Genomic DNA, 21,652 nt, shown 5'->3' with positions numbered 1-21,652 from the left:
AGAATTCACGGTGGGCAGCTCTGCCCGCTTATAAATTAGGCCAGAAGATCGCCTGCTTTCTCTTATTTTTTTCACACACCGAATAAAAGGATATGTCTTAAGTTTGTTAAGTTACTGTGTGACTGATAAGTAAGCTAATAGGCTACATTAGGTTTTAATCTAATTAAGCGCATGATCTGACCGTGCATTAAAAAGTGCTGTTTTCAGTTGTCGCGCATGCTCTCTTAAGTATGTGTACCAAGTTGTTGCTATGAAGACAACCCTAAACCATCATTTATTGTTGGGGAGGGAGTTAGCTAGATTAAGCTGATGCGAAAAGAACTAGAGAGTGTACAATTTCTGGGGAAATTGTAGGGTGTGCTTGCTTGCGTCGGTTGGACAGGGGTCCGTTTTTTAATGACATTTTTACAACTGATATTTCTGTATTTTATATAAAAATGCATACTTATTATTTATAAAGATGACATAGATTTAAAAGCATTTTTTTTGCTGCTCATTTACAACTGAAAATACGAGTGAAGTGTAGAATGAAATGGATGTCTTCTCATTTCCCCAAGAGGCAAGAGGCAGCCTCATCGTTGAATCAAAACGAATACATTTGGCAGACCGGTGTACAAATTGACCTAATCTCTATGACTTAAACGTCCTTTTAAGTTTTTCCCTTCTCGTGATATTTTCATGCATTTAGCCTACTCATTGCATTCATTCATTAATAAAGAACCCCCTTTGAAGATTATTCTACGACGTTACCCGGCAGTAGAAGATGGAATCGCGATTCAAACAGTACCATCTGCTAACTGAAAATATGCCCCCCAAAACGTAAATAAGCTTGACATTTATTTAGTGGAAAATCGCTCATTCATAAAAAGCTCACTGGTAGCGATCATTGTCAGTAACAACGCAAAATGCGATATAGCCCTGTGTGGAGAAGCTGCCCCGGTAAATTGTACTACTATGGTACAGTACTAGACTACTGCTGTGTTCGTCTTGGTACTGTAGCGATTGCGTTGGTTGAATTGGATTTAACGTTCCGTTGTACAGTTTAAGCTGAAATTAATTATTTTCATGAACAGATTGACAACGTTTAGGCTGTGGCAATGAAGTTCAGGTTAGTAGTTAGATAGACTTTTGATTTAAGTAAGGGGAGTGCCGAACATGTTCTGTCGCCGTTTGACTTCCTAAACAGCTGTGTAAGTTAGATGTTTTTGTCGTGTGTCTCGCGTAAGCTACAGCGTTGCAGTGAGCTACACTGGTTTGAAACCACAGGTAATGGTAATTTCACCAACAAATCGTTTACTAATGTCAGAATAAATCCTACAATGAAAATGTATATGTGAGGAATGTTTATTTTAACGATTGAAAACGGATAACGCTACATCATAGACCACTGTAGTATGTGTTGCCCGGGCAACACAGGCTAATGTCATGATGCTAATACTTCAGTGAAATAGTAGACTACTGTTTCCGAAAGTAGATGTACTTCCTTAATAATATCAGCTTATACTGTACATTACACATCACAATTGTGTGTCATATCACAAAGTAAAATGAGTAAATAGTTATCACCCTGGCCTCTTTGCTTGTGGCGTTTCTGCAGCTGCCTTGCAGTAAAGCTATAGTTAGCCTAGCTATCCCCCAAGTTAACAGATGCGAAACGAATGTTCTGCCAAAGGTAGTCACGCGTGTTTTTGTGACGTTAGTGACGTAGTGACGTTAGTAACGTCAGTGACTGTGGCTAGCAAATTAGCCACCGTTAGCTTCACTTTTCGCCACAAAAACTTAACTTAAGCCCAAACCATGCAACGGAACGTAAATTCCGATAGAAGCAACTCAATCGCTACCAAGACGAAACTTTTGACACCTACGTTGTCTATGTAGGCCAAATATTGACTGAGTTTTAGGGGGGCAAAAAGAAATAAAACTAGAAACGGCTGTTCCTGCGAAACAGCAGTGAGAATGCTGAAAACCTGAATGGGGATAGCTGACCATGCTAAAAAAGCTGAAAAGTGAAAATTTAGTAGAAAGTTATAAGCTGAAGCTTCAAAGCAACCGAAAGATATTTTTGAAAGGGGCTGGAGCAGCATTCCAACAATGATTTGAAAGGATTTACCATTACTTTTAATGGGAGAATAATTTGCACAAAAACCTTAATGTCTTAAAAAGTATAAAAGTGAGAAATACCAAAAGTCATAGCCATCATCTCCTGAAGGAGCTGAACGTTTTGATACAAAAGTTGTAGGAATCGGTTAAAGTATGCAGAACGAGTTAAAGGCCAAAAAATGGCGGAAGAACTAAGAAGTTGAAAAACAATAGTGAGAATGCTGAACAGCATTCTCACAAATAATAATAATAATATATATGTGAGAGAACAAAGGTTGTGCTCTCGCCGAAGGCTTGAGCACACCCAACTAGAAAAGGCTGTTCCTGCGAAACAGCAGTGAGAATGCTGAAAACCTGAATGGGGATAGCTGACCATGCTAAAAAAGCTGAAAATAGTGAAAATTTAGTAGAAAGTTATAAGCTGAAGCTTCAAAGCAACCGAAAGGTATTTTTGAAAGGGGCTGGAGCAGCATTCCAACAATGATTTGAAAGGATTTACCATTACTTTTAAAGGGAGAATAATTTGCACAAAAACCTTTATATTTTAAAAAGTATAAAAGTGAGAAATGAGAAAATACCCGCAAGCTGAAATGAATTTCAAAAATGTGTGAGTGACACAAAAGAGGCAGTGTGGAAGCTGAACTGCATCATCTGCATCATCTTAACAAAGCTAAGAGCTAAAATAGCCTACAATGCGGGAGAAGCTGAAAGCTGAACTGTTAAACAGAAGAAGTAGGCTAGCTAGTCGGAACAAGAATATTATCGTTTTAACAGCTGAAATTATAGTTGGGATAGTAATAGCAGTAGCAGATGTAGCCTACCATTGAGTGCGTTTACTCGGCTTTCTTAGTAGGATTCAATGTGTTGATGGAATGAAACATACAGCAGTAGAGCCGATACAGGAAGACACGGCGACACTTTGTTGCAGAAGGATGATGGTGCAAGTTTTGTCCGTGGAGCATACAACGATTAATAAAAAAGAATCATGTAGACGCGTTTATTGAGTAATCGCATAACTAATTACACATGTAAACGGAGTAATCGTATTATTGGCATAAACCGACAATTGCTAGTAATCGTGTTTCTCATGGTCAAGTAAACGTACCAATCACCTGTGTGAGAGACTGAGTGGTGCGTGTCTGTCGTTACGGTGATGGTGCAGCTATGATTGCTAACGCGCTGAGGGCAGAGAATAAGAGAAATGTAGCTAGAATCCACACCTCAAACAAGATAACCTAGACGCAAAACTGTACGTCCAATCCAAAATCTAATGATATTTTCCGAGACCCAAGACTCTGCCGAAACCAGAGATATTCTTTATATGTATGTGTAGTCAGAAATACGACTCTACCTGCAGTTTCAAAAACGTGTTCCTTTTGCTTTCCTGGTGCTTGTTTGTTTGGTTGCCACGGTGATGGCGCAGCTGTGATAGCTAACGAGCTAGGCAGAGAGAAAAACGAACATTTACCTAGCATCCACACCTCAAACAAGTTGACCTAGACGCAAAACTATACGTCCAATCCAAAATATAAGGATATTTTCCGAGACCCAAGACTCTGCCGAAACCAGAGATGTCCTTTATATGTCTGTGCGGTCAGAAATACGACTCTATCGGCAGTTTCAAAATCTTGTTCCTTCTTGCTTTCTCTGACTGATTTTACTCACCTCTCCATTGAAGTTAGTGAGAGAATTTGAAAGGCTGCTCTCGCTTCAAGGCTCATAGCTGAAAATCTGTAAATGTGAGCTCTTTAGTAGTTACATTGGCTGAAAGAGGACAATTTTTCCTACATTTTAAGGTATAACTTGTTTCTGTAAGTTAAACTATATGAACGTTAGAGGAATTTGTTTGACAAATTAGTTGAATATCAGAAAAAGAGCAGCCAGCAGAGTGTGCCACTCTGCTTGCTGCTCATTCATAAAAATCAAGAAGGAGCAAACATTTTAATGTATTTCAAACTGTCATAATTCAAAATTGGCTGAACATTTGAAAAAGCTGAATCATTTGGGAATAGCTGAATGTCTTGTGAACATTTTAAAGGTTGAATGGTGTCTCTAGCTGAAAGTAAGCTGAAGTAGTTACGTTTGAAAGAGGAGGAAGCTTTTTAATGATTTGAAAGGATTTACCATTACTTTTAATGGGAGAATAATTTGCACAAAAACCTTAATGTCTTAAAAAGTATAAAAGTGAGAAATACCAAAAGTCATAGCCATCATCTCCTGAAGGAGCTGAACGTTTTGATACAAAAGTTGTAGGAATCGGTTAAAGTATGCAGAACGAGTTAAAGGCCAAAAAACGTCGGAAGAACTAAGAAGTTGAAAAACAATAGTGAGAATGCTGAACAGCATGTTTATTTAGGTTAGGCTACATAAAGCTTAAAAACTATTTTGCACCGAAATTAATGCAAAAGAGTGAAGTTCCGATTTCACCTCACATCAAAACCTTCGCTAGGTCCTAGTAATCCTATTCTGGATGAGACAGTTTTTATGTGCACCAACGATGACGACCCACCACGTTGGGATGACAGTGACGACCATGTTGATAGAGAGTTCGTTAAAATAATGAAATTATTCAAACAGACCACCAATGGGCTCATTCACATGGTTAATAGGCCTAGTTGTTGCGAGTGCACGTATCGCAAGGGCACCTATCGCAGCGTCTAAATAGGCAGTAACCCAGACTCTGGCCCGTCATCTTGTGGCGAGGAAAAATACTGGCCCGCGGCCCAAGTTACTTGCCGACCCCTGCTCTACCTTTTCTATTCATAAAATCTCAGCAGTTGGTGTGTAGCAGAGAGGGTAGAGAGACTGATTCAGCCTATTGTTGTTGGCCAAACATGAAGTAGTTTTGCTCTCTTGTTGTCCAAGTCTTGATCTTCTAAAGTGTACATGTTTATAATATTTTGCCATTTTGCGGAGGAACCCGCATCGCTGCTTGCAGCTATATTTGTTATTATTATTATTATTATTATATTAAACCAAATAAGAAATGAACAGCCTACATCATGAGCAGAGGGACACAAACACACACAAGAGTAAGTCTGACAAAAACACGTATGCGCAGAGTAAGTCCACAAATTGAGGACAGGGATAATGTGGGTCTCTGACAGGATAAGGGTCTGACCAGAGCAGTCGAACAATAGAGACTTGAGTGTTTGAGTTTAATTTCCTCGTAATCCCAGCTCCTCTCTCTCTCCCTCACACACACACAAATCCCATTACAATTCCTTTATTTTATTCAATGGGTCGGCTAAAAGAGGGATGTGTCTGTAATTAAATTCCTGTAAAAGAACATAGCTCTCCCAGTGGTTAGAGTAGCCGGGCAGTAACCTTAACAACCAGACAGCCCATAGAACAGTCATACAGCCTTAAAAAAAAAAACAGGTAGCCCACAGACATGTAGCTAAGCTCTAAAAGTTCATGAGCTAAGATACTGATTCAATCGCCTTGCTGAGTCGACCGTTAGAGCAGTCCCCCTGAGGTAGGCTACAACAAGTCTCTCTAGATTGAACTGTAAATTGTGACAAAACAAACAAAAAATGCCCAAATAAGTTACATAAGTATCACAGCTAGCTTTCACAGACATGTCATGCTGAAAGAAAAACGGCACTCAGACTGAGCTGAAGCTAAACTTCATACATTTGCTTACCACTAGGACTTTCTCAAGTGAGACATTGGATGATTCCTCTCGTATTGGAGCTAGACTAGTGAGATGGTCTCATTCTACTGAAAAAGAGACTAGCCGCAAACCAATAAAAACATATACATTTTTAGGGCATTTTTGATACAATAACAATATAGAACTACTAAGCCGGTTTTGATAAAAGTACAGATTGGACACACAATATTTTGACTACAGTAGTTAGCTAGCTCTAACCTTCGCACAAACAAATAACATGGACGTTGACGATGTTGAGTGTAGCACCACTGGCCATAACGGCCCTGAGATGCCACAACTGGTCTGGAATAACGTTTAGCCTACTGTTATTCAACAGACATCGTCTGAAATATCTTGAGCCAACAAAAACAGCACAATTCACTTAGTTTACATATAATCACGTCGTTTCCGCTGGCAGAATTTTCTTTTTTTTTCGATGTCAACTCTTTCCGAAGCACGACCAACAATACCGTCCTTGCCTAGCAAGTTGTTGTCTTACCCATCAATACTAGATCCATACACTTTGTTGGGACCTTACCTGCGATACACAGCACGGAGTACACATTACGTGGATTCTTTACTCTTCGAGAAGAATCCAAACTTTTAAATTAGAGACGGGTGGGTTTCTCTCATGAGATTAGCGATACAACGGCCAGCGCCAGCTTTCAACTACTGTCTCTCCCTCTTTCTCTTTCCGACTGTCCGCCCGCCCACCGCCTCTCCCTCTCCTCCCCAGCCTGTACCACCAAGAATGGCGCTTCTTCCTTCAGGCAGCTGCTAAAACACTTGGAGCTCACACAAAGGAATAATAGATTAATGACCGACGAATGTAGTGCATACTAGCCAAGGTCTCATCAATCACAAGTACCTGGGATCACGACGTTAAAAACAACGACTAGTGGTGGCACCTGACGTAGCATTTTCCCCTCTTTGTCCTCCATGATTTACGTTTTCTTCACGTTACTGCACATATTTTTGTATTTATCACGAGGAAAAAGCTGTTTTGAAACCTACATGGGGACAGAAGCTTTAATCAGCAAGTCTGAGTGTCATGATATTTTATGCATTTATAGTTAGGTAAGTTTTATGGTATTTAGATAAACGGTCTCCAAGCTTTCTAAAACACATCAGCTCTTTCCTTCACAGTTCTCTAAAACGCATCCTTCCAGACACCTTTTCTTGAAATAGGCTACTTATTGATCTGACATAAGTAGAAGGGAAGGTCCCATTTGTAGGGAACTGAACAGGTTGACCCCAACAGAACACATGCATTACTATCAGTGGCCAACAAAGGCTCTCTTGGTGACACTGAGATGATAAAGCTGCCCACGGTGCCAGTCATTTGATGCAGCAGTCACACACATTTCTGTCCACACACCCTCCCGGATGTCAGTAAACATAATAGTCCTTTCTTGTGTGTTCTCTGAGATCTGGATCTGTGTCACAGATGCAGTGTTTTCCCCCCCAAACAACAAAAGATCAGACGTTATACAAGATCTCAGCATTTATTCACCCATGTGACATGCAAAATAATAAAAGTAAAAAAATACATCTACAAGAAATAAATGGACGTAAACACAAATCAAGTCACATAAATAGAATACTATTTACGTGAATAATCTCCCTTTTGGCTGTCGCCTATCGAGATTACAGATATCACTGTTTCAATGAGGAATTACCCTGAAACCAAGTTACCAGCTAATTGGTCAGTCACACACAGCTGAAAGAATACATATGTGTTCTTGTCTGAATAACTTATATAACGCAGCTGCTCTCCAGAGTTCCTCTGGGCCGGAACAGACCTCTGGTCAACAGAGCCCCTCTCTCTCATGTTCGTTTTCAGAAGACCAGTTTTTTCTTCATCCCACCTGGTGGAGGACAGACAGACAAAGCTTAAGTACACTTTTAGGGAAGATACATTAAACCTGAATACACATCGCAGTCTGCTGAAAGTAAGGTGCCATCTTTCAATTGAAATCAAAATATCTGAATAAGTGAAGTAAATGTATGGGAATAGTGAAACAGAAAACATCTGTAAACTAACTAGGCTTTCCTCCCCACACTGGGGAGTTGCCCTCTTGCTATAATATACAGGCTGACCTAAATAGCTCCTTGACCACAGCTTTGAACCTCCTACTTACTGTCCATGCCACACCCTAGACCCTGTGTGTGCGCTCATGTGGGTGCGCATGTGTGTTTGTGTAGCAGCTAACACCCCTGTTAATCACTAGATACCATTCCAGCTATATTTGTATGTTCCCTGCTAGCTTGAGTATGTCTGCAGTAGGATTCCACTTCAGTTTATATGAACGATGTTTAGCTAGCATATTGTCTCCAGTTAATGAAGTGAAAGTAAAACAATGTGAGGTGTTTTTTTTACTCTGCTCCAGGCCGTCTCGCTTCCTCTTCACTCCGATGGTGAGGTTCTCCTTCTCTTTGAAGGCCTCAGCGGATGAGTTGGGTCGGGGGAGCTGGTGGCCAGGAGTGGGGCCTGGCCGGTTACTGAAGTACCTCATCTTTAATGCCTGGGGAGGGGGGGAGGAGGGAGAAAAAATATATTTATAAAATCTGAAAAAATGAAGGAAAAAGGGGATCTGCAGTGTAATTGCACTCTTTTAGATGTGGCTGTGATCATGTGCTTTGTATGTGAATGTGTGTCTGCGGATGTGTGTGCTACCTGGGTGGCTGTGATGCGTGTGGAGGGGTTGAAGGTAAACAGCCCCTGCAGTAGCTCCAGGAGGTCGTCTCCTGCTGCACTGAAGATGTGCTCCAGAGGAGTACCAGGAAACAGCTTGAAAGACACAAAGTCTGGCAAACTGCTCATTCCCTGTACACACATGTTGTCACATTGTCATGGCTTTGTATGTCTCCCACTCACACACACTGTCACATTTCTCTTTCTATGAGGGAATCATATCAATCATGCTGTTTTGGAGGGAATCTCAGTAGCCAGGTTGGGGAACCTTGCCCACTCTCTTCACCCCTGTCCTCTCTCTCTCTCACACACACACACACACACACACACTCACAGGCCAGCTGTCCTCTGTGGGAGTTCCCAAAGCCTCAAAGATCTTGGTCAGCTGGTCCAGATCTGAATCTCCAGCGAGGAATGGTAACTAGGAGACAAAGAGAGAGACAATGAGACAGGCAGAACAAATTTGAACGAGAGAGAAAGGGCACAAAGTAATTAGGGGTAAGACAGCATTGTTCCACAGACAGAAAGTGATCTCTTAAGCTTCAAGTTTGTGTCTGTGTGTACCCGTAGAAGCAGCTCTGCCAAGATACAGCCCACTGCCCACATGTCAACACCCACTCCATACATTCTGGCTCCAAACAAGAGCTCCGGAGAACGATACCACCTGAGGGAGAGCAAGAAACGTGGAGAAAAACACAGAAAGAGAGAAAGGGAGGAAAAGAAAATCAAGGAGGATGAGAAAAACTGGTGCAGTAAGAGAGCAGCAGCATCCGTCCTGGTTATACAGTGGTAGAATATCCTCCCTTCAACTACCTTCCCATGAGGTCTGAAGAGTCTGATCAAATCAATAGATCTATAAGCACTATACGCAGCAATATAAAACGTGATTTACTTCACTATTACATCACTGTAATAGTGTTAGAACTATGCACTTCAAGTTATTGAAGTCTATACATAGGCTGCTATACGCTGCTTTGGATAAAAGAGTCCGCTATAAATTCACATATAAAACAGACAGATATATAAACAAATGTCCTTCCTTCCCACTTATATACATTTTGGCTAGAAAGGTAAACAACAGCTTTACCGAGAAAGACCACCAACACTGGCTCAACGTGATGTGCTTTTTGTCTTCAGTCGGACCATTTCATTATCGTACACGTGTGCATCTCATCATCCACTACATTTACTGTTGCCATCATTTCTCTATATTGAAGGAGATAGGCCTTGTTTGTGACCCCACTACTAAGGCCACCAAACGCTCCCCCAACTCACTATTATGTTAAAACCTCATATTTCTGTATTTCACACACATTTTCTTTTGTTTCATTTGCCATTTATCTTCACAATTTGTTGGAAAACCAGACTGATTATGGACAGGTTGTGAACAAGGAGCTCAATGACGTGTGCATAAGTAAATGCAGAAAATGTAGTAAATGCGGAGACAACTGTTCACGTACATAGTGTTCATAAATATCAGACAAACTTTACATACATTTAGTTCTTCATTTTTCTATGTATGCTATATTTTACATATACATTTACACAGTTTGATACATTTAGCCCCTGGTGACTACCTGCTATTGTAGCCAATATGAAAGCAGCTCGTACCTGGTGACTACCTGATGAGTGTAGACGCGGTTAGGACTGCCGAAGGCTTTAGCCAGGCCAAAGTCAGCCAGCTTCAGGACCCCATTCTCATCCAACAACAGGTTATTAGGTTTCAGATCCTGTTAACAGACAGGGTGGTTAGGCACACAGATACTGCATGGCCCACTACATCTCGCCCTAAAACTTGACACAACAAACAACTGGCTGTCCTGAGAGAGAGCGTGTGTGTCTCACTCTGTGCAGAACCCAATGGTGGTGCATGTATTCCAAGCCCTGTAAGGTCATGAGGATGTAAGCCTTGATGTTGGCAGGAGTCAGGACCAGGCTGGTGTCCTTGATTATCACCTGGAGGGGGCAGAGGAGGAGCAGAGACAGGAGCCATGAACACATAGAACCTAGACTAGATGTGGTCAGAGAACCAAGTCAAGGCCTGCCTCCATAGATATATTTCACCCAAGTAATCTAATAGAGATCATATTACAGATTCAAGTGGTAATAATTTCTCTACTCACCATACTTAGCCTTGTTCTGAGGGGAAAGAGATAAGACCCTTGTAATGACCCAGCATCAAGTCTCTTTCCCATTCCATTTAGTCCTCCTCGTCTTCAAATCCAACCCTTTCTCCCCTCTACCCCCATATGTGCCCTGGCAGAATGTGTGCATACAGATGGGTGTCTCACCTCCAGATCTGTCTCCATGTAATCAAACACTAGACTGATGTTGGATTTATGCCCAAAGGCATCCAGGAGCTTGGAGGAAAAAAACAATTACACAACATGATTTAAAGGATTGATGACAAGGCATACCAATATCTTCTTCAGGAGGGGGAGGGAGAGGAGGTACGTACCCCAATAATGTTAGAATGGCTCAACTCCTGCAACAGCTTGATCTCCCTGAGGGCAGTTCTGTTGATGCCTGATAGATAAATGCATTTAATAACAAGCATTACTCATAGCAGATAACTTCCATATTTGGTCAAAATCACATCTATAACTTTAACCCCTCACCATCTTTGGCTTCTGTTCTGTGTCCAACCTTGATCTGTTACCAGCAGACACAGAATCGTGAAGTTATAATAGTGTGTAATGGTTAGAAAGAGAGTAATAGTCAATCTCGGCTTACCTTTTTGATGGCGACTATAGTGTTAGTGGTCTTATCCCTGGCTTTGTACACTGTGGCAAACTAAGAAGGAGGAACATGAGTAGAAAAGCATATTTAACCTCAGGCTGCTATGTAACCAACATTAGTGCTTTCCCGCTAGTTAACTTGCGATAACATAAATAACGTGCTTTAATGCTCTTGAGAAAATGCGCTCGGCTACACAGCCGGCAGTTCTCGAATCGATCTCACGGTACTTTGATGGCTACGTCACAGTGACCTAGCCTCGGCGCCGTCTCAAGTCGGACAAAAAGTCTAAGCAGAATTCACTGTTTCAAGTCAGCCGCCTGCAGCCGGCTGCAGCGCTGTATGAAGTCAGTCCATGTCGAACGCACCTAAAGCCATGGCTCGATAGCTGGCTAGTCTTGTTGTTAAACATACTGTCAAATTATAATTACTGTTTGGAGAATATGTAAACTTTGATGCGGTCATCTCACATCCATTTGCTATTCAACTCGCTCCACAGGCTGCGGCCGTACAGTAGCCTAGTACTAGTAGCTATATGGCCGATACTTTGTTCGTGAAAATCTTGATATTGATTTTGGGACAGTGACATGGCTGGTTAGCTAGCAAATCTTGTCAAACATACTGTAAAATGTGTCAACCGTACACAATGTTATTGCCTTTGAATCTTGCTAGCATAACGTTAGCTAGCTTTCGGGCTAATAGCTCAGCCAAAGGAAAGCCGGTGTTGGTTCTATGAGCTGAGCGGACTAGAAATGTCAGAGTTGGCTAAGGTTAAAAAACGTTAGATTTCTATTGCAAAACGCATGAAAACAAAGTAATTTTTGCAAAAAAAAATGTTTTGGCAAGTGACCATGTTATAAGTAAGGGATAATGCCCGACCATGCCTGCATATCCCTTACATACTTGCTAACCCCACGCTAGCTGGATATTTAAGGGCTTTTCAGACCACTATGTATTCAAGCTCTAGACTTTATTGGCATCTGCTAGTTAGGCTAGATGGCTTGGTACAGCTAGCTCAGATCTGTGTATAGAGCTTTGCTTGTACAGACAGTTAGCAAACTCATTCTGTGCGAGCTTGTTAACTTATGCTACAGTAATTACTAATTAGACTAACTCCTTTTATTGTACATAGCATCGCTCAGTTGCACCCCGGTCGCGATATAAGAGACACAAGTTTCTCCCTACCTGACCCTCTCCCAGAAAATCTAGTTTTTCATAACGTTTGGCTCGGGACTTAACATCCAGCGCCATGGTAGTCAACTGTTAAATGGTTTCAGACGTCCGATTTTGTTTAAGGCCAATAAATATTTCCGGTTCAAAGTTCAAAGTACCATTGTCGACCAACACCGTCACCTGCTGGTCAATACCTTTCAGTACAGTTTACATCATTACAGGTATAACATGGTAGTTACGAGCACGTATTCTGAAGTGTTGACAAAAGAAAGGTTGGTATGGATTAAGAAATGTATAGATTCAGCAAGGAGTGCTCCAAGAAATATTCGTTGTCTAGAAACCTACAATAATAGGGGTCAAGTTGAAGCAAACATCCTGTTAGTTTTCAGCTACACACTGTATTGTCTTATACATTCATGTCAGATATATCTGAGTCTGAGCAGAAGTTTGACAGCTATCGCCTGGGAGTTGTCACCCTTTGTATGGAAGCCTTGGTGCATCAGTGAACACATCTCTACTGGTACACACACAGACACACAGACACAGACTCACACACACAAGCTTACACACAAGCTTTCATGTTTATGTAAAGTTTGACAAGATTGTGTGAAGGATCCTGCCCTATTAGGCAGCGCCCCACCCCTCACCCCCAAAACGTCCCACTCCATCACCCACACACAGACTCACACGCATACACACATGCAGATAAACTTATCCTGACACTTTGGTCTGGTGGCACAGTCAGGGAACAATGCTGACCCATGCTTATATGAATACGTTTGAATTAGCTCATAGTTATTCAATTTAATCAAATCGATTCTATCAAATTTGATATAATCTTATTTGTAAAAAAGACTCCTTTTGAAACAAAAGATAGTAAGCCCACCACTTTATTTTCTCATTAGTTATTATCTTTTCTCATTAGTTATTATTTATGCATGAATAAACATGCCAGAGGCAAGGCATAGAATAGGTTTTCCTCTTGGCTAACTCTGGTGCATTTACAGCAATGTTTTTAAGGTGCACTGTCAAATAAACAAATAAATACATAAGAATGGAGCCATATGGCTGTTTATCAATCTCACAGGAAGTGGGTGTTGTTCTAACAGGACGTATAACGCCACCACTTCCTGCTACAGGGTGAGCGACCTCTGTCAGGACGCCAGGTTGTACAGTAAACAGGCCATACATGTGTGTGTGTGGTTTTTACAGTCAGTGCACCTGCATATGTGTCTTCCCTTCAACTACAGTCATTGTGTAGATGACAGGACAGTTACCTTTCTGTTGGACAGACAGACAGACAGACAGACAGACAGACAGGCAGGCAGGCAGGCAGGCAGGCCTTTTTTTGTGAACTTGTGATGCAGTGATCAAAGTCCCAGCCTGTTATTTCCTAAAATGTTATTTCCATCATTCACACTTATAAACTGTCCTCTGTGGGCCTCCACCCACCAAGGACAAGGCTGAGGGTGTTCTCATTCAAGTACACTTAGTTTCTGTATGCTTTAGTTCTCAGACACACACACACACACACTCACTGACCACATTCGCAGCTCTGAAACAACAGGAAGCTAGTGAAGGGTTGTTTGAGGTGCGAAGGTTTAGCCCTGACAAACAAGGTTTGATTCTTGGAACTAATGACTGATGATATCATGTAAGAGTAACCTTATGCCTGACTAGCCCCTGACTCTGTGCCTAACTAATGAGGCCCATGATGATATGCTACAGTGTATTTAGGGGGCAGCAACTGTTAGCTGCCCCCTGTTAGCTGTTAGCTACAGATGAGAATATGAAGACAGATAGACTAAAGGATGGACAGACAAACAGATGATATAGATTAGATCATTAATTAGATTATCGGATTAATTCAGAAATACATTGCACCACGGCGAGCTACATCCACCCCATAATAACTCAATGTTTACAATTAAGAACTGCTCCCACTTGATTGCCTGTATCTAGTATCCATGGAAACCTATCTGAACTGGTCAGAGTTTGTGCATTTGAAAGAGAAAGAGAGGAAGTGAGAGAGTGACATAAAAAGATGGAGAGAGACAAAGAAAGAGGGAGAGAGAGAACAGTTTACTGATACAGTGTGCATTGATTGGCTGTTGGGGAGCAGCTGTTGACCTCTCACACTCAGGGGTCCATACTCAACCCCCAAGATCAATACACAGACACACACAAACATTACATTACATTTAGTGATTTAGCAGACGCTCTTATCCAGAGCGACTTACAGTAAGTACAGGGACATTCCCCCAAAGCAAGTAGGGTGAAGTGCCTTGCCCAAGGACACAACATCATTTGGCACGACCGGGAATCGAACTGGTTACTATCCCGCTTCCCTAACCGCTCAGCCACCTGACTCCCAAACACACACATTAACAGACACACCCAAACACACATGGGCACACATATACACACATACATGCAGACACACACACACACAATGGTATTACAATACTGGTACCAAGGCTACAAATACGGAAATTGGAAACAAAGAGTACTGAAGCGAAACTTTCAGATATGTAGGCTACTTTACATACAAAGAAAGACAGGGCTCCCAAGTTTTATCCAAAGTTTAGCATGAGATTACCATTCCTCTCAAAGTTTGGATAAAAAAATTCTGGGCGACAGGGGGTGGGGGGGGCTGTGCTGGTGATATTTCTGATTGGCTGGTAGGTGGCATTTAACTCGAGACAACCTATGCCTTGTCCATGTATTGTATATAGCGAGAAAAGCTTACTTCTCTGCGTGAGAAATGGTTAAAATGCGTGAGTCTCACAGCAAATGCGTGAGACTTGAGAGCCTTGGAAAGATATTCAGAGGTACATGGCACACAAACTGTATGTGTCACCTGAACCGTAACCCTCATTGTACCTACTAGGGTTCTGGCTGGACAGCAACTAGCATTCTAGAGAAGACAAAATGTTTGGTCTGGTGTTTTCTCCACTGGTAGGGCCCCGAGGGCACTGTATCATGTTTTATCCACTGAAAGGGCACCCTAGAGAGCACTGAATCCTGCTATCTCCACTGGTAGGGCACCCTAGAAGGGACTTGATCATGTTTTCTTGTACACCGGGCCACCGTGCAGAGGGCACTTTTGCTAGCATGGCCCACCCCCCTACACCCCCCCTCCCGCCCCCCTCTCTGAGTCCACCACTAATGTGAAGTGTCTGGGAGCATGTGCATGTTTGCTGGTATGGGACTGAATATTATTACACACTAGGCTGCTGTTCCATAGCAGTTCTGAATTAGTCTGCACGAAAGTGTGAGACTAAATTAACATGAGCGTGAAGCCAGATGCAAGAGCAAACCTCTTGGAGGCGATGTTGCGCCCCTCTCCTTCCTCGCTTACAATATCCTCCTGGACGGACGGAGTTGAGCTGCAGCTATAGACTGTTCAGCGAGATCATTAACAGACACGACACTCAGCGAAGAAGAACGAGCGAGCGAACACCCTGATACAATACGGGGAGCGCAAACCGACATAAAACCGCGCCTTTTGAGATCCATCAACACCATCGTCCGTTAAAACGGGTTTAACTGCAGGCTTGCCATTGACGTTTCCCGTTGGATTTGGGATTTCGGTCGGATGCATGCCGAGCGCAAACCGTTGGTTTTCACTGCAGTATAACAGCTCTGTCTGATCCTCCCCCGAGTCACGGATTTGAGAGCAAGGGAAGCAGCCCTATGCAGCTCCCCGAGTGACCAGCGACCGACAAGTACACAGAGCGAGACAGATTATACCCCGCAGCATTGCACGTCGCCCCGCTAGCGAGACGGCACGCAGGCCCGGGCCGCTCTGTTCCTAGAACAGTTCAGCGTTGGAGAATTGATTTGATTTTCGCCTGCTATTTTGTTAGATCACCTTTTTCTCAACGGTGCCTGCTCTTGACGCCATTTTCCTCTGGGTTTTCTTTACCAAAAAAATCTTGCTCCATTTGACAGCTCCGCGGGAGGCTGTCATCCCATCCGTCGGTTGAGTTGGTGTGGCCAAATGGATTTTAAATTAGCTTGATGAAATATTTACACGACTCGAGTGTGTGACAACATTAGACATGGGTAAGTACATTCGATAAATAACTTAATTTTTTGCACACTAGATTTCACCATCTCAAACAAACAATTGACGACATTGCTGTCAGTTTGTGTCGCATACATTTGAGCCTCCAAACATATTTGTGAGTACCTGTAACTTGTCACAAAGAGAGGAACCAATAAGGCATCGCTAGGCTACTGCGTTTCAATGTGTAAAACATTAACAGCAACTGTAGACATAGCCTAGGGATCAAGACTCGCGTGGTTACAGTTCACTATACAGGTATGAACGTGCCAAACAAGCAAGGGACCAGTGAGATCACCTGATCTCTCTGCTCTGTCATAGCTCAAATCTAGATCTTCCATAGCTACACATTGCCTATCATAGCCACACCGGTTATAACCACACATGGTCTCTCATACCCCTGTCATATAGAACTACTCTTGCTCTGTCATAGCTACATCTGGCTATTTGTTTTGCTACACCTGGTCTGTTTCATAGCTACACCTGCTATGTTATAACAACACCCGGCCTGTTATAACTTCACCTATAATAATTGCACCTGGTTTGTTATAGCTACACCTGTTATAACCAAACATGGTTTGTTACAACCACACCTGTTCTGTTTTATCTACACTAGGTTTGTTAGACCTACACCTGTTATAACCACACCTGGTCTATTATAACCACACCTGCTTTATTATAACCACACCTGGTCTGTTATAACCACACCTGCTCAAACCACACCTGGTCTATTATTGTTGCACCTGGTCGGTCATACCAACACCTGGCCTGTTATAACTACACCACCCTTCACCACACAGCACCACCCAACACCACACATCAAGCATCCAACACCACTCCACACCACACATCACCACCCACCCCAGACATTACCATCTCACCAAACCCCACACTACACCCACCCCACGCCACACATCATTCCCCACCTCACCCCACACATCATCACACCCCACACTACCACCCCACCCCACACATCACCATCCAACACCACACCACACCCTATCCCACCCCATAGGTCACCCCCCCCCCCACACACACACACAAACCCACCTCCCCCCCACACATCAACACAAAACTACCCCTACAACATACCACACATCACCACAACCTCCCCCACCCCACACATTACCACCGCACAACTCCCCACACACATCACATCAGGTGTGAGGAGATGCGAGGGAGGGGATTGAGGGCTAGTCTATGTGTGTTTTTAAACTCTATTTGTGAGTCTACAATTTGCTGCCTTAAAATACTGTCTCTGCCCTCTCTCTCTTTCTTTCTGTCCATCTCACTACCGTATTCTCTCTATCATACACAGATCTTACACAGACATACAAATACATTTAAAAAAATCATTAAATATTTTACATCAAAACAGTAATATTCAATTGAAAGCCCACAATAGCACCGTTTGACACAAACAACAACAAGCCAGAGATGTAGTATTGGAAATTCTTGGAATTTATTCATTATAAGTACTTAAATAAACATAAGGAAGGACAATGTTAGCCATGGCAGCTATAAGAACACAGTAAAGCTACTTACTGTATATAGAGTCTGCTGGTGTGTGTGTGCAGGGCTTGAAATTGCAACCATTGTGCTCCCATAATATTATCTGTGCAACCTCAAAATATGTTTGGGAGCATTTGTGCGAGTGCAAATAATTGTTATGGTGCAACCTGTTTTAATTTATTTACAAAACACTATGTGTCTGCTGTGAGCTGATACATTAACCGGTCTACCATTCTATCCAGCGTTACAGTTAAACTTTTTAGTTAACAGTTAAACATCTTTACGTTCCTAACTTTAATACAGATTTTAGATTTGTTAAAATGAGCCGTCAGTCACTTCATATCCCTCCTTTCCGTTGTCACGTGACACGGAGCTAACTCGTGCAAAAAAATTGAAGAGCTAAAAAGACAATATTAACATTTTTGGTGGGTGCTCCTTACATTTTATAGTTGGAAGCACCAGTGCTACCAAGTAATAACATTGATTTCAAGCCCTGGTGTGTGTGTGTGTGTGTGCAATTGCTTGTGGGCATGTTTGTGTGAAGCACAGAAAGGGGTTAGAGGCTCAGGCTGAGGCTACAGTCTGGCGCTAGAGGCTAGGGGTAATCTGGAGGTCTGCAGGTGTTCTGTAATTTGGAGGTCTGCTGGTCTGCAAGTGTACTGTAATCTGGAGGTGTGCAGTTGGACTGGAGGTTTACAGATTGTGAAAATAACTCTGGTTACAGTCATTAGACTCTTTGACCTATCTTACTGGACACAAGAGCTGCGAGTGTGTCCTTGGGTGGAGTCTTTCTGACATTGTAGTACTGTCTCTTTTTGGTGTGTATAAGTGTGTCTGTGCGTGTATTAGTGTGTTTGTGTGCACGTGTGTGTGCGAGAGAGAAAAACTATGTGGCTGGCAGCTGTCTCCTGTGTTGCTTTCATTGCCCCCAGTCCCAGGATGCAGGCTGGCTTTAGCACATGCCTTCTGGCCAGTCAGCAGCCTGACATTTGGTCATTCACCACCACACAGGGTCACACACACACACATACAAATGCACCTACACATACACACTAGCTTTTTAGACAAGGTCACACACGGAGCGTTTGGACCAGCAACAGGTGTCTCTTTCTCCATCCAGCTTGATCTCAGCAGTACTAGTATGCGTGTGTATGTCTCTCTGTGTGTGTGTTCTAACATCATTATAATCCATAGAAATGTTTTAACTCTCAATGTAAACATGCAAGTGACACAGATGCATATGCGCACCACACAAACACACACACAGAGACAACACACAAGCACAACTCCTCGCACAGACCATAGAAATCATGTGGTAGTGATAAACTAGACCTCTAATATCTGTGGAGCATCAGACAGACAAACAGACAGATACTGTAGGCATACAGGCAGAAAGTCAGACAGGTAGGCAGACAAAAAGAAAGACATATAGACAAGTAAGCAAGTAAGCAGACAGGATAACAGACAGTCAGACACACAGGCAGACAGATATGCAGACAGACAGGCAAAATCGTCTTATTCTGGGTTAGCTGTGGTCTGGCATTGTCTTGTTCTAGTCTTGGTATGGCCTTGGTGTAGTCCTGTTCTATTGTTGTTCTAGTCTTGGTATAGCCTCGGTGTAGCCCTGTTCTAATGTTGGGGAGTGTCCTGTACTAGTCTTGGTATAGCCTTGGTGTAGTCCTGTTCTAGTGTCGGGGAAGTCCTGTTCTAGTCTTGTTCTAGTTTTGGTGGTAGGCTTGGTTCTGTCTTGGTCCAGTTGTGTTCTAGTCTTATTCTAGTGTTGGTGTAGCTCTGTTTTAGTGGTGCAGTAGTAGTCTTTTTGTAGTCTTGGTCCAGTATTGTTCTAGTCTTGATGTAGTCCTGTCTTGGTCCAGTCTTGTTCTAGTCTTGGTCCAGTCTTGTTCTAGTCTTGGTCCAGTCCTGTTCTAGTGTGTGCATAGTCTTGTTCTAGTCTTGGTCCAGTCTGGTTTCAGTATTGGTGTAGTCCTGTCCCTGGTTTATCCTCAACTAGCTCTAAGCTCCTGCTTGTCAGACCCACCCAGACGACATTTCAGGGTGATAGATCTGGAAGCTGGAGAACACTGTTGTGTGTATGTACAATTCCTAGACCGCTAAAGGCGAGCCTACCGTAGATATGTGTTTGTTGTATTTATACCGATTAAAAAAATCTGTTGAGATGGCTCTATTGGTCTATGTTGTGTATCTGTGTTAGTGCAAGGTTGTACCAATGACACCTTTCTATAGAAAGCGGAAATAGTAGACTGGATTTATGGCTTTCAGTCCTCGATAGCAGTGTCTATGTGTGTGCACATATGTTTGTGCCCTTGCGTGTGTGTGTAAAACAGTTCAGACGCAGTTTTTTTCCAGACCAGCTCGTAAACCACATCTGGAGAAAGAATTTAGATTCCTTTCCTCCTCCCTCCTTTCCTCCCTCCCTTCTTCTTCTTCTTTTTCTTCTTCTTCTTCTTCTTCTTCTTCTTCTTCTCTCTCTCTCTCTCTCTCTCTCCCTCTCTCTCTCTCTCTGCAAGATCTTCTTCTCCTTTCTTGCTCTCAGAAAAGCAAAGAACACCAATCAGCTTCTTTATGTTTCTTTGCCATCCTCCAGCTTGATCTCTCCACAGCAAATTGTGATAGGGAGGGAAGGAAGGAGGGAGGAAGGGTGGAGCAATAGGGGGTTAGCCGTGTGTGGAGTTACTTTATAACTTTGTAGTAGTTCAGTGCCCATGCCTGTGATACAGCCAGTGATTAAGTCTGTTATTAAAACAGTTAGTTCAGTGTAGGGCTGTCAACGAATATTATATATTCTAATATATATTCGAATAGTGGTTAAAAACCGAAATTCGAATGTGAAAATTAATATTCGAATGTAAAAACCCGCAGCAGCAGCGGCGCGTCTGTCTGCTTTGCTGGTGGGCGCGCGGGCGCGCGCCTCAGCGTCACTGCTGACAGTTGACTTGCGTGGAAGATGGCAGAAAGTGCAGAACCCAGCTTGACCGCAGCAGAGAAAGTGATTGTAACCCCAAAAAATCGAAAGAGTGATGTCTGGAAATATTTCGGATTTTGGTCAGTTGATGGTAAACTTGTTGAGCCTACAGCTAAAGTAGTGTGTAAGCTATGTAAGCTAGAGTTAGCTTACCATTCAACAACTAGCAACTTGAGGCTATATCTCCATGCCACAGCACAGATGCTCGGAGCGTTCAATGTCGGTTCTATACTGTAAAACTTAAATTAATGTTAATAATATTTGTTTCAATCACTGAATGAAGCCTGCCATATTTGGGACAAGAATCGCGACCTTAAATTGCTTGCACAAAACTCTTGATCAGAACTCAGCATTTGTTTATTATTGTCGTTCATTTTACACCGCTATGCGCCGAGAGCGCGACGGTGCGGGAGAGAGAGAGAAAGAGTGCGTGTGTGCGAGCGAGAGGCCAAGGTCTGCGGTCTTGGCCATTAGTTAATTTACTTCTTTTTGTGTAAGTAATATGTTGTTAAATATGTTTAAACTTAAATAAATTAGGCCTACCTACAGTATACAAGTAGTTGTATCTCGTTGTATTAATTTGTCCTGTTATTGACGTGCCTAATGGGCAACTAGAAATTCGAATATATTCGAATATATGTTTTTTTAAAGGGAATATTCGAACGTCATTTTTGACCGATTTTGACAGCCCTAGTTCAGTGACACACAGACAGACACACACACACACAC

General features: G+C 42.5%; 3 protein-coding genes across 4 annotated transcripts in view; 1 reads left to right on the top strand and 2 right to left on the bottom strand.

The window, feature by feature from the left end:
* serinc5 (serine incorporator 5) overlaps positions 1 to 6,475 on the bottom strand; it is a 37,051-nt gene extending 30,576 nt beyond the window's left edge. The window contains exon 1 of the mRNA XM_062452094.1: positions 6,294 to 6,475. Coding sequence (XP_062308078.1) covers positions 6,294 to 6,320 — 27 coding nt within the window. The 5' untranslated portion in view covers positions 6,321 to 6,475. The remainder of the gene's footprint in view (positions 1 to 6,293) is intronic.
* Positions 6,476 to 7,237: 762 nt separating this feature from the next.
* On the bottom strand, positions 7,238 to 12,482 carry cdk7 (cyclin-dependent kinase 7). The gene is made up of 12 exons (XM_062451691.1): positions 12,372 to 12,482; positions 11,184 to 11,243; positions 11,069 to 11,102; positions 10,909 to 10,976; positions 10,742 to 10,810; positions 10,296 to 10,406; positions 10,062 to 10,180; positions 9,015 to 9,114; positions 8,785 to 8,871; positions 8,433 to 8,582; positions 8,136 to 8,280; positions 7,238 to 7,623 (listed from the first exon to the last, which is right to left on the bottom strand). Exons 1-12 carry the CDS (start codon positions 12,435 to 12,437, stop codon positions 7,595 to 7,597), a joined length of 1,038 nt encoding a protein of 345 aa, XP_062307675.1. The 5' UTR covers positions 12,438 to 12,482; the 3' UTR covers positions 7,238 to 7,594.
* A 3,285-nt stretch (positions 12,483 to 15,767) lies between these two features.
* The window catches only part of setbp1 (SET binding protein 1), a 44,661-nt gene continuing 38,776 nt past the window's right edge, over positions 15,768 to 21,652 (top strand). For both annotated transcript variants that reach the window (XM_062451077.1, XM_062451076.1), the window contains exon 1: positions 15,768 to 16,427. The gene's annotated coding sequence lies outside the window, so the exon portion shown is untranslated. The remainder of the gene's footprint in view (positions 16,428 to 21,652) is intronic.

The sequence above is a fragment of the Osmerus eperlanus genome, chromosome 25, assembly GCF_963692335.1.
Source record: "Osmerus eperlanus chromosome 25, fOsmEpe2.1, whole genome shotgun sequence".
Classification (NCBI taxonomy): Eukaryota; Metazoa; Chordata; class Actinopteri; order Osmeriformes; family Osmeridae; genus Osmerus; species Osmerus eperlanus.
This window is presented reverse-complemented; position numbering and strand designations above follow the sequence as displayed.